The sequence below is a fragment of the Python bivittatus genome, unplaced genomic scaffold (assembly GCF_059951505.1).
Source record: "Python bivittatus isolate LINGU-HERP-01145 unplaced genomic scaffold, Pbiv_v1 ctg000700_np1212, whole genome shotgun sequence".
NCBI lineage: Eukaryota > Metazoa > Chordata > Lepidosauria > Squamata > Pythonidae > Python > Python bivittatus.
The window spans coordinates 22,260,685-22,273,932 of NW_028277098.1; the positions used below are offsets into that span (position 1 = coordinate 22,260,685).

At 38.1% G+C, this 13,248-nt stretch overlaps 1 protein-coding gene across 2 annotated transcripts in view; it reads right to left on the minus strand.

The window, feature by feature from the left end:
• The window catches only part of ARHGAP29 (Rho GTPase activating protein 29), a 63,177-nt gene extending 51,036 nt beyond the window's left edge, over positions 1 to 12,141 (minus strand). The window contains exons 1-2 of one of the 2 annotated variants that reach the window (XM_088154444.1): positions 9,103 to 12,141; positions 6,043 to 6,384 (exon numbers count right to left, since the gene is read on the minus strand). In XM_088154444.1, the coding sequence (XP_088010570.1) occupies positions 6,043 to 6,304 (262 nt within the window). In that variant the 5' untranslated portion in view covers positions 6,305 to 6,384; positions 9,103 to 12,141. The remainder of the gene's footprint in view (positions 1 to 6,042; positions 6,385 to 9,102) is intronic. The other variant, XM_088154443.1, reaches the window with a different exon arrangement.
• Between the last annotated feature and the right edge of the window lie 1,107 nt (positions 12,142 to 13,248).

Consider the following 13,248-nt stretch of genomic DNA (forward strand, 5'->3'; position numbering starts at 1 on the left):
GCTTGATCACTATGGCTGGTGTGGGTCTTCCGGGCTGTGTGGCCGTGTTCTGGAAGTTTTGTTTCCTAACGTTTCGCCAGCACCTGTGACCGGCATCTTCAGAGTGCAGGAGCACAGACAGGAGCAGTTCTCTCTGTGCCCAGAGACTTCCAGAACACAGCCACACAGCCCGGAAGACCCACACCTGCCATCGTATGCCGGCCGTAAAAGCCTTCGACAATGCTTGATCACTGTTGGGATGAAAACATACTCAGGTTTTAGTTATATCTAAGACAGGCCTATATATTGTCAATTCATCATGCTTAGTATCAAGTTTTTAGTGTCATATTTTCCAAGTAGATGTTAGTATAATATGTACAGTTTTTTTAAAATTTAAAATAAGTACAGTAGAACTTATTTCATCTTCTAGTATTCATTGGAATAATCCATTTAAAACTAAATACTTCTAAATCACACTGGTTTCAAAGAAGGAATTAAGTATATGTTTACATTTTTCTCTGAAAGCACTCTGAACATGTTGAACTTCAACTTCAACCACATTATTTTTTAACCCATTCAGTAACACTTATTGAATTCACTGGGGGTAGCTCTCAAGTAAGCAAATTAGAATACTGCAACCAGATCTACTGATATCTGGAGGTAGCAGCTCTTTCAGAGAGATTATGTATATTATTATCCTTGTTTACCCCAATGAAAGTATATAAAATATATTTTAATACTATGGCTTAATTATTTCTTAGGACAACATTTAGAACAGAGAAATCAATCTTTTGCAGGCTACAGAATCATACTTTAGTTAGTCCTCCCCCCCCCCGGGGCTGATTAATTTCAATGGTGTAGTTGACTGTCCTGAGTGACTAAGTGACTAAGAAATTTCAGAATATACTGTATTTTACAGAAATTGCAAGTCCCATAAGTATGTAAAGGGGGGGGGGGGAAGCCAAAGGTATTTGGAGTGCACTACATATGTTTTGCTTTACCACACATGTAATACAGGCAATGTTCAACGTTATTTCATTTATAGGAGAAGAAGAAAAACCAGTACCATCACCACCACCATTTGGTCCACTGTAAAATCAAAAACAGGGAGGAGTTTGATTAAAAATACATATTTTTCTGATTAATAAGCTATTTTAAATTCAACAAAAATAAAATTCCTCCACTGAAGTTGATTTGAACATTCTGTGCACTTGCTCAAGAAACATACCCCTAACCAACTGTTGATCTTTGACACTATAGCAACAAGTGAACATTTGTTCTGAAGGAATGTAAAGTATGTGATGGGGAGGGGATGTGGTCATAATTTTAAATCAGTTGGATAGACTTCACAAAGAAGTACAGATTATTAACTAAATTAAGTATACATCGCATTTAATTTACAGAATTTTGTTTTCATATATATTTACTGACCCACTGAAATACTGCACATTAGATTTTTTAGAGTTTTGTGGTCAGAAAGATTGTATTACAGTTGTTTAAATAACTGAACTTAGATTATACAAAGTAATCTTCTACCTAGTTGTACAAGAATATAATGGTACAGATAATTCCTGACACAGAAATCAGAAAGATTTGCTAGGGTTAGGAGCCACATATTATCTTGTGTAGCCAGCAAGATTTGACATTCACGATCACAGCTTCACAATGGCAAATGTGGCTCTTTTATATTTGTTGCTTGATGATGAAACAGATTATTGGTGGGAATGTGTACGCATATTTGCAACAAGACTTCAAACTACCAGAGTTGCTATATCCCACTACACGATACAGATTGATGCCATTTTGAAATAGGTATACCCTTCTTCCCTGTTTACAGTTTCTGATTATAATTACATTCTGTTATCCAGAAAAATTGATACTACTGAGGTTTCCTTAGTCTTAGATTTTCTGATTAAGATAAACTGTAATAAATGTGTTGGATGCACACGTAGATTATTGCTAATAGGCAAGCCTCTTGGCATCCAATAAATTCCCTGCTTCACCTGATTTTAAACTAGAGGGTGGCATGCTGTAAAGCAATATTTGAAGGATTATCACATGCCAAGATTTTCTGCATGTGCTGTGTATGTGTGTGTGCCTTTTCTTGTTTGTTATTTTAATGTGTTTTGGGACAATGCACCTTTCTGTATTTCTGCATAGAGGACTAATTTGGCATGAGTATTTTTCTCAGCATCCCATTTGTATTTTTAAAATTAGGTGCCGTGTAGAGCAGAAACGTGATTTTGCATACTGCTGTCTTGCACTAGATTCTTTGGAAAACATTTTTAGGGCTTATACCCATTTCACAATAATATACTCAGTAGGTCCAAAAAGTTGGAAAGCTCATAATTTACTTAGAATACAGGTGGGAAAACCACAGAGTATAGAGTAGAACCCAAGATGCCATCTCCACAACTACCACCAAATGTTGCCTTTACTTCATGTGTACCAATCAGCAGGCTGAGAACCCTGCTAGTTTCCTGGAGAAGGTAGCACATGGTAATAATATCAGATTAATGTACATTAACCTTCAGTCTATGGCATAGCTGAATGGTAGGCTGAAAGTCCCTCCATTCCCCATGAATATGAGAGAAAGAGAGTGAATCGTAGAGAAAGGCAATCCTACTTGCAGGTATCACCACCCTAAACTATTCTCATCTCCAACAAAACCCATTAGTGCTATGCAAGCAAAAATAATTGTTTATGGTAATAATGAACCAAATTAAAAATCAAATATCAATTATCAGTATTTTCCTTTTTTTTTCTTTTTTAGCGCGGAATGTTAATATAGCTAAACACAAACACAACATTGGGAGAAATATGCTGGTTATCATATACATTCATAGGATTCATTTGTGTATGTTCAGCAGTAATAGGCTATACAAAGAAGTCACCAATACAGTATAAGATTAAGATTTTTAACTTACTTCATATGTTAAAGTTGAAAGCTTACTAACATTTTATTTAGTTTCACTAAACTAATGTTTATTTTTTTAATTTGAAAATTAATGGTTAATGGTTTCTACCTGTATCAAATTATTTGATCACCTTAATCAAAGTCCTAATGTGTAGCACCAATGATATGCACCAACCAAAGCATCCACTTGGATATAAAGAAGCAATGCTGAATTCTTCATTTACTTATAAATTTTTCTACGTGGCCTTAGGTAAATGAAGTCACTATATTCTATGTTAAATATACTTTATAAAGCTTTCAAACTGCAGAACTGCTTTGAGCTCCCTGACAGAAAACTGGAAACAAATTCCGAAGTACTTTTTCTAGCTTGAAAAAATACTGCTATTTGTGAACCCAGAAAAAAACCACTTTCATAAATTGACCTTTCTTTATTTGCTTATAAAAGCAATCATTTCCATTCTAACTTCAATATATATCAAGCTGGTTATTGGAAAAGCACTAAGAATTTTATTAAATTTCTTCATACTTTTAAGATATACTCAGCCATAGCCAAACAATGTTGCCAAAATCATATGCATAAGAATATTAGGATCATCAAATATAGCATTTGATGGTAATCACAAAATAGACAAATCAAAGCAATTTCTCCTACACTTCCATTAATAGTGGATTCAAATATAATTATCTTTTGGATTCCATGCACTAATAAATTTTACCATGCAATTCTCAGTTCAAAATGCATAGCTTTAGGGAAATTTTGTGCATTTTAAATGTTTTAAAATGACATTGCAGAATAAGGTGGAAAAAATATATCCAACCGCAAACAAAATTTACAAATTAGGGATAGCCTCCTATTAAAACTCTAGTAATTTTTGATCATTTGCCACATTGACTACAAGAAGGGCAGCTGTAGTTCAAAACATCCAGACGGATCCAGATTGGAGAAATCTATATTAAATTACAGATCAATTTGATTGCACTTTTCTTTCTCTTTGTACTCCTGTGTTCACTGCAAATTGTTCACTGCAAAGATTTGCTCAGAAATGTTTGCTTCTATTTTTGCTTAATCACAGCTTCTCATAGCATCCATCTCACCAAATTGTGGTTAATGTTCATTATAGTTTATTTGAAATAAGCCTACCAAAAAACTAAGATTTCCAACAGGCATTTTTGTTATATTTAATGGTATTCAAGCAAAGTTTTGAACTAATCTTTGCAGCTACATAATATGAAGGAGAAATAGCTAACTGCAACTCAATCTCATCTTACTAAACCTGGGTTAGCACAAAAACTCCTTATATATAGTTCAAATTATTTCATGTATCATGAATTTCTATTCTTCACTTTTTGCCATTACTAGATCCAGAAGACAATTCCTTTTATACTACTACATCTTTTTTTGGAATTTTTATTGATCTGAGCATATAGAATCAGAATCCAAACCTCTCAGAATCCAAGCTTCACAGAAATTTGTATAATATTTATGCAATATTTATGCAATATTCAGATTTGCCCAAAGGCTCTAATTTTCTCTATGGAAAATTCATAGTTGATTATGATTCTCGCCTCAACATGAAGACTTTTTCTTTGAGATACAACAGCTCCCCAAACTGCAAGGTGCCTATTGGTTACAAGCCTAAACTTCCTATAAATAGAAGTAACACAGTCTCCGAGGACATAGTTAAAACTTATTAGAAATTTCATTAGCTCTTATTCTGTATCCAGTGAGGCAATTATTTTACTAATATACAATCTCTATAATACTTTTTAAAAATACTGCCACCAAGTTGCTTAAGATGTACAGCTTACAAAGATCCTAATTTAAAAGTACAGTAATCAATGTTTATATAATTTAGTGTAATAGGCAAAAGCTATACTATACCATGGAATTTTAAAATTTACATCAAATGCTGTTATAGGAGTCACATATCTTTCTAAGCCATAATGTAGATTTAACTTGGTTTGTTATCTGAACTCATCCACTGAGGTTTAAAAACTTTTGGTTATAACTTAAAACACTGCATAAATATATTCTGAGACTATATTTCTCTTTAATGACAATTGTATCAATAGACAATTTAACTATAACCACTCAAAAAAAATCTATTGGTCACTGACAGCCCTTTCAAAACTACAGAAGGTTTATAAAAGGCTATTATTATATTTTTATCCTGCCTTTTTTATATATATATATATAACTCAAGGCAGTGAACATATTTAATTCTCCTGCCTCTATTTTCCCCACAACAACCACCCTGTGAGGTGCCTGCTCCACAAAGAGGATATATATTCTTAGTCAATTCTATTCCATTACATAGTTATACTGCTCAGTCTAAAGGATTCATTAATTACTTTGCAAAGAATATAATAAGGTATTTCAATCTGGAAGCCAGTTCCTACTGTAAGTTGCTTTTATCTTTTCATATAAAGACTGCATTTAACTGGCCATCTCTCTTTCACTCATTTGACAGGAAAACTACTTACTGTTCTATAACAGATGCAAAAGCCCAGAGAAACATTATCACTTAAGTTATTACTTAGAATACTAAGAAGAATGAAAATAACTGGTGATAAATGTTTTATATTCTTCAAAATAAAGAAAAATCTTGCCAATAGCCCAGTTTGTATGTGCTACTAAAGTACAGCTTAGCATTATGCCCAAACTGTGTGAAATCCTTCCTTTCTGCTTAGCAAAATAATATGCTACTTCCCCCTAAGAAGAAAACAGAATTAAGAGAGTCTGTGCAAACCAATTTGCTGTTTCCATATGCTGGCAGTAAGTGGCAAAAATGTCTCATCCAGTTTTGTTTTGAAATAGTAGTTCTTTTTAAGAAAGGTCAGCCCAAATAAACTGTCAAAACTGTGATAACAAGGGAAAGCCATTCATATATGAAAATACTATTAAGGTAAAGAAGCAATGTGCAATCCATTTAAATCAAAACCTTCAATGCTCACTTTCAGTTCCTATGCAATGTTTCACACAGGAAGTTAGCAAAGTAAAAGCCACAATTTCCTGTAAATGGCAAACATACCCAAGATAACTTTACCACTGTTCCAACTTAACATTCCTAGAGTCATATTTTACTAAATAATCTGCTACAAGTGTACATATCAAATGAGAAGTTACCAAGAAACAGCTGACAAACCTTCTGAAAGAATGGCTTCTTTCAAATAAAGTAGAACATCTGCAAATTTTCTGACATCGTTCACCAGCTGCATGATATATTCTGGGTCCACAATAGTGCTGTCATAGCCATCAGAGTTTGAGCTAATGCTGCTCAGAGAACTACTTTTGGTGCTGCGCCCCATCCCCCAGTTTCCTGTATTAGAGATGGTGAAGAAATTGGAGGTAGACAGTTTAGTTAATCCTAAACCACGCTTGTTGCTGCCACCGTTCTGTCGCAACATCCCAGCCACTGCAGAGCTTATGAAATTTCCAGAGCTAACATTCAGTGTTACTTAGGGTCCATCTGCCAAGCAAAACAGCCCTGAGAAAAGAAAAACAAAAACAAACTTGAGTCAGCTATAAAAATTAGAATACAAATAAAAAATTTTGAACATTTTTCAAATGCTATTGCATATTATTAGTAAGCCTTTAATATTAAAATTATTTTTTCAGTTTAAAACAATGAGCATTCTCATTTAAAATTTTGACAAAATACCTGGTACCCAAATTACATCCTTATTAAGCCATTTTAATCTTGCTTCTAAATCTAAGCATAAATATCCCTAAAATTACAATTTTAGAAGGCATATCTCAAGATTTAAAAAATACTCATTCAAGTGGTACTTGTAGTACCTGCAAAAACCTAAAATTATAGATTTCATGAAAGAGAAAATTATAAATCTTTAAACCATGATTTCTCCCATTTCCAGTGTGATTCAGTTCAATTTATTCCTAGGAAATCTTCAAGCATACAAATAAGTATTATATATTATTATAAAGCATATTCTTATTTTTTAATATATAGTAATTTACAAAACTTATTTCTATTTCAAGGCATTCAATTTGAGTTAACAGAAGTAAAAAATTATAGTGCTTCAAAATGCTGTTCTCCCAGTTTTACCAAGAAGGCAGTATTTTAAATTACAATTCAATTAAAATGTTTAGGGGTTACAAATGTATAATTAATATTATAGAGAAAGAGGCTTAAATAGAAATTTCAAGTTCTTTCCAGTTAATGTTAGAACATGTGCATTTGCATTCTCTGAGGAAAAAAAAATTAATTGTTCTAGACAATTAAAATTTCCACTGACCATCTTAATGTCAAGTCCTTTGCATTTATTTGTTTTTTTGTTTCTTAGGTACATGCATAATACCATACCCTAATACATGAAAACATGCCATGTCAACATCATACCATGACGCACTGAACTATATGGGAAGATCATGGTAGATAGGAGCTCTCTTTAAATTATACTGTGCAAAAACTGCAAATTTCTTAACTTCCTATATGTGTTTTCATAGCCAGAATAATATTCTGCAATCTCATCCTTCCACTTAACTATTTCCCTCTTTTAAAACATAATGACTACTAGTGAGACAAGCAAAACTTGCTAAACACAGAGAACTCTTGTGGGTTTGTATTCTGAAGAAGGTCATATTTAGAACCTGCTCTCACCCACATTATAAAAGACAAATAATTTTAAGATACACAAACGTGCTTTAGAATCTCCTTGCCATGTTATATCTACATTATACATTAATATTAAATATCTTTTCTATAATTATCCAAGCAAGAACAGTAACTATAATAAAATACAATTTTGTTTTTACAATATAAACCCTTCTCTTAGCTTTTTAAGGCCCAGACCAGTGCTTCCCAAACTTTTTCCTTCATTACCCAAAACCCTAACTTTGCACAGCCACTGAACGAATGGTCATAACTCAAGGACTACCTGTATTATAAAAACAATATCACTGAATGATCTTTATGTCATTTCAACAAGTTACCATTGGTAATTTCATTGATTTTCATCTTAATGGGAACATTTTGGACGATGTTCAAATATACTTCAGTATACCTGGCAATCTTTAAGTCAATTTAAATGTCCCTGTTGTGATTGGGTTCGTGTCCTTACCCAAAATAAAAACACTTTTATCCATTTTTGGGTAATTTACCCAGGTTTGGGAAGCACTGTCCTAGACATTGATCTGTATATTTATTTAGGGGAAGAAATTCCCCTTATATTTTATCATACAGGAACACAACTACTGCCCATCACTGAAAAAGCCTTCATTCCTTCCAAAGTAATAAGCTCTAATCAGTATCGGACCGATTAACTGCATATTCACTTAGAAGTTGTGTCCTCCCAAGGAGACTCTTTATATCCACAGGCTTACTTCCCAGTTCCCGTAATCACAGTAAGTGACTTTGATAAAAGCAGAAGTTGAGACAGATTTCTGAAAGAACAAGGCTTCTAACACGAGGTCTTAAACGTGCTTGCCCGATACTGTACAACGAGGGGGGAATCTGGCATCAGGACTTTTATTAAACCTGGCAAAAAGGTTGTTGACAAATACATGCATGAACGAGGGGTAAACCTCCCGGTTTGAGCGAGGGAGGAGGCGCCTGAGTACACCCGCCCCTTCAAAGAAATAGCTGGCATTCCTCGCGGGGCGGGCGGGCAGGCGCGAGCGCGCGCGGGAGCGCGCTCGCCCTCTGCAATTCCCATTTTTGCTAGCCGCCGCAGGCCGTCAAAGGCCCCTTCCCCGGCCCGTGCATGTGCAGCCAGCTGCCAAGTCGCACGTACCTCTCCTCCCACTGCGGTTCATGCCCAGGATTTAAATACAATCGAAAGGAGACGCTCGGGCTACAAATAAGACGGGAGGGGAGGGGAAGAGCGATAAAGCTATCAAGTAGTAACTAAACAGGCTGCGGGAAGAGAGGAGGGGAGCGGAAATTTCTAACCCGGGGGAGCTGGGAATACGCCCCCTTCCTCTAGACGGGGGGCGAGGGGGTAGGCTGATGTTAAAAACATCCCCGAAACCAGCGGCAGAAGATTCTCCAGAGCTACCCCCGACCCGAGAAACAGCAGAGGGACGACTCGGAGCCAAGGAGCGGCTGCTCCCCGCAAGACCCTCCCTCCGCCCGCCGCCCCGCCGTTTACCTCGCGCCGCTGAAGGGACGGGGGCGCGTTGACAGGCGTCGCTCGCGGACTCGCCCGACCCAACCCCCGCCACGCGCCCACTCGGCTCTCCTTACCCGACAGACCGGCTGAGGCGAGGCGAGGCGAGGCGTGGCGTGGCAGGGAGACGACGCTATAGCCGGCGCGAGGACAGGGTCGATGCCTCCGGAACTGCGGGCAAGGGGAGCAGCGTCAGGAGCCGCCACATCCCCTCCGTCCATTGAAGTCACCCTCTCCTCTCTCCCTTCACACGACGCCCTGCCGGACTGGCTAACGCCGCCGTTACCCGCCCTCCCCAATCGCTCTGCAGTCCCGCCTGCGCGCAGCGCCCTCCCCGCTCCTCTCAAAACGCCGTCTCCCATTGGGCGCTTTCCGCCCCCAGGGCGTGACTTTTGCGAAAGAGGCAGCAGGTACGGGCGGGGACGTCAGATGTCTTGGCTTTCGGTAAGGAAAGAAAAATAAGAGTGCCTGTCGGATCGCGGAGCGTGTGCGGAACAGCCTTTCCCTACCTTGGTTCCTACAGTTCTCTTGAACCCCGTCAGTATGTTAGCGGAAAAAGAGGCTGCCACGTAAGGAAACGTCAGGATGAAAATGCAGGTGGTCGGGGTTTGTTCATTCCTCGTCGGAATGCAAACTCCTGGGCGGGCGAGAGCGCAAGTTCCGGTGCTTGCAGCTGATTCAAGCCCACCCTGATTGACTGCTATTTTGTGGTACATGAACTTTTTTTTTTAATAAGTTAATGTTAACTATTGCTCGTAGTCTTCAGAGTTCAACTCCCTCCCTCACGTTTGGAGATTAAAATCTCGTGGTGGAGTCATTTATTTAGCATTTGGAGAATGTCGAACACAATTTCAAGGAGCCTTACAGACCAAGAAGAGATCGTTCAACCTCCCCACGGCTCAGAAAATCCAGAAATACGCTGGTCAACTATGCAGAAGAGCCCGACAATTTCTCTAGAACTGTAATCCTGCGTTTTAGTGCATAGCTGGTCTCTTTATGGCAGATAACAAATTTTGAATTAATAAGGCATTCAAGCTCCACCCGTTCTTCCTCATCTCCCCTAATTGGAGAACAAGCGTGCCTCAGTAACATTTTTTCTTCCCTGGCCTCATGACATTGCCTTTGACTAATCCCCAGCCAGTATCTGAGACAGCTTTAAAGTCCTCCTTAGTTGTTTTCTTTCTTTTCCTGACACAATTTTTGCCTTGGATGCATCTGACATGCTTCACCAACCATGTGGTTGCTGACATGGTCAGAGATTGGGATTTGCCCCAGTTCCTATTTGTCACTTTAAGCTGTTCTGAGCATGCTTCCTCTCTCTCCTCCCTCCATGGCCACTTTGCACTAAAGACAGAACATCTGGCTTTCCACAAAGGAGTCTCCCCTTGCAGTGTCTGACCAGCATTTTACAAAGCATCTGTCAGGTTGTTTTACATGGGTTCCTTATAAACACAAATGTAATGCTCTTTTGAAAGAATGCTACTTTTGATTTTTACACACAGATTTAGCACTAGGAGCTAGACATCTGTTTAAAAGTAGGGATTTGGACTCTCTTCAAAGAGTACAACTCTTGTGCTGTACAGAAGGTGGATTTAAATCAGAAAAGAGAGCGTGGTTCTGCCAGCTGTGTGTTGCTAGTTCTGTCACCACTTTCAAACATCACAGGTTTTCCTAGAACCATCTACAGAATCTGAAGCTTTTATTAAAATGAAATTCTGGTTCACCATGCACCCTTCCTTCAGAAAAATACTAAATCTATGTTCAGAAGTAGCTCTGCTGATAGGTCACAGGTGCAGAGCAGGGTTGTGGGAGCAGGATTTGAAGAGAAGGGTTGGAGCATACAGATCTCAGGGGGCATGCTACTGAGAAAGTGTGTCTCTTATGTCCCACAAGAAGAAAGTGCTTTATGGCTGGGACCTAGTTAGCATTGGCTTAAGGAGGAAAATGCCATTTTGAAACCTGTATGCTGACAGATAAAGGCATTTCATTCATAGGACAGAGTTGAGGGCAGCTACAAGGGGGAAGATTGGTGTTCTCTGGGCATCATCATGTCATCCAACTGGAAACAGGGCCTGAAATTGGGAGGTGCCAGACAAGTTGCAAGTATATCCAATTTTTTTCTCAGGCAATACTCAGGATATGGAAAGATCCTGCAGATCAGGAATGGGTAAACTGTGACTCTCTAGGTACTGTTGAGCAGCACATCTCAGCATCCCTCACCATCAGCTATGCTGGCTAGGGCTTTGGGGGATTTAGAATTGCAACATCTGAAGGGCCACAGGATCCCCACCTCTACTCTAAATTCTTATTCCACCATAGCCTCCACAGCATAGCTACCAAAGAATCAGGGACTATTTTATTATAGCTACATGTATATTTTAATTATTTGGAAGGGTAGGTGGCCTTGGCTAGAATGATATCCCAAGAAATTATTTGAAAGTTGATATTTTATTTTGCCATGCAAATTAATTCATTAGTGTGTAGATAGGATTCATAGAACAGGAGATACATTATACTAGGATAGGATATTTGTCCATCAAATAAAACAGCATTAATGCAAGTATGCAAATATACCTACATTAAAAAAATGTTTTCACATTATGTGTGGTTTACATGTGGAATGTTTATATTTCTGACCCCTATCCTTTCAACACATTCTTCAAAAGTTTTACCATATTTTGATTCAAAGTTGGAGCTGCAACCTGGGGATATATATTCCTCTTGAGCCTGGAATTAGCCAGTGGTTTAATAGATGTACCAGCCATTGTGGTAGGTAACATCTAATTATAATGCATGAAAGTTTGCCCAGCCATCTGGGGAGGTCTTCTGTGGATTTCCCCCTCCCCAAAGTTGAACAATGACCAGATTTTCTGCTAAGTTGAAGCTTTCAACGTTAATTGTATTTTTTTTTTTAAGTTACTGTTCTCATGAATCTGCTGCTTGTCATGAACAATGCTTTATGTGGAGCACAGCAAGAAATATGAAAGGAATCTTTTCACTTTTGCACAACAATTTGGTTTGACTCCCCAGGAGAATTTCTAATTTATTAGCAGAGAAGAGATGAGGAAAACTGCCCTTTATTCCACTAAACATTATTGTTATTGTTGAGTCCTTTTCTAATAGACTTTGCATCTTTCATTTTCTTTTCATGAAATTTGCTGTATAATGCAATCCACTCTGCAACCTTTAATTAAATATATCAGGTCTGATTTCTGCTTTATTGTATCAAGAGTTAATTGGGGCTGGGTCCACATATGAACTAATAGTTATTCATAACATCCAAAGCTATATTTAAAAGAATATAGTTCAGTCTTCTTCAACCGGGGTCCTTCAGATGTGTTGGATCTCGGCTCCCAGAGTTCCCAGCCAGCACAGCCAGCAGCACCATGGTTAAGGAAGGCTGCAGTAATTCATCTGTAAGACTCCTGTGTCTCAAGATGGCAGTGAAACTCTTGCACATTACAATAATCTTAAATGCCCAAGTCTGGACAGAGGGCAAAGACATTCAGAGTATCAGCATGAATTGAATAAAAGGGTCCTGTGGTGAAAGGTCAAAGGCTGGAACAGGCTGACCACCTAAGCAGTGAATAGCGGGACTGTTTAACAATAATAAAAGGAGTGTTTGTATTTGGGAGGTTATTGCATCAGCATTGATGGCTGCACTGGTCATGCATCAGTGGAAGTTGAGTAGGTAAAGATTGCTCCATAGTAGGTCTTGCTTGAAACAAGCCTGTCTGAAAACCTAGCATTGCCTTTCTCCAAGAGCTATTAGCAGCATATAATTTAGACAAAACAGAAAGAGCTAACTGCCAGATCTTTCCTATAGCAAAAGAAGAACAAAGTTAGAGATATTAAAGCAAGGCTTTACTGTATTATTAATAATATCAGTTAGTATACATTTATTTATTTATCCAATTTATATGGGCATGCATCTATCCAAGAAATTCTGGGCAAAATAAAAGCAAGAGATTCCATTAAACTAAGAGAAACCACATAAAACTGCATGGAGGCTGAGTAAAACCACTAATCACATACACCCATACCAGAGCCCTCTTACAACATCCTGACCCCACTGCCTGGTGCTATACAGTTTGCTTTAAAGCACAAGGTTTAGCCCATTTTACCCAGCCTCAGTCACAAGACAAACATAAACCCCTTGAAGCTGAATCTAACCTGTGCGCTGAGTTCACACATTGCATAAAGCCATGGTTTTTGAATGAGCC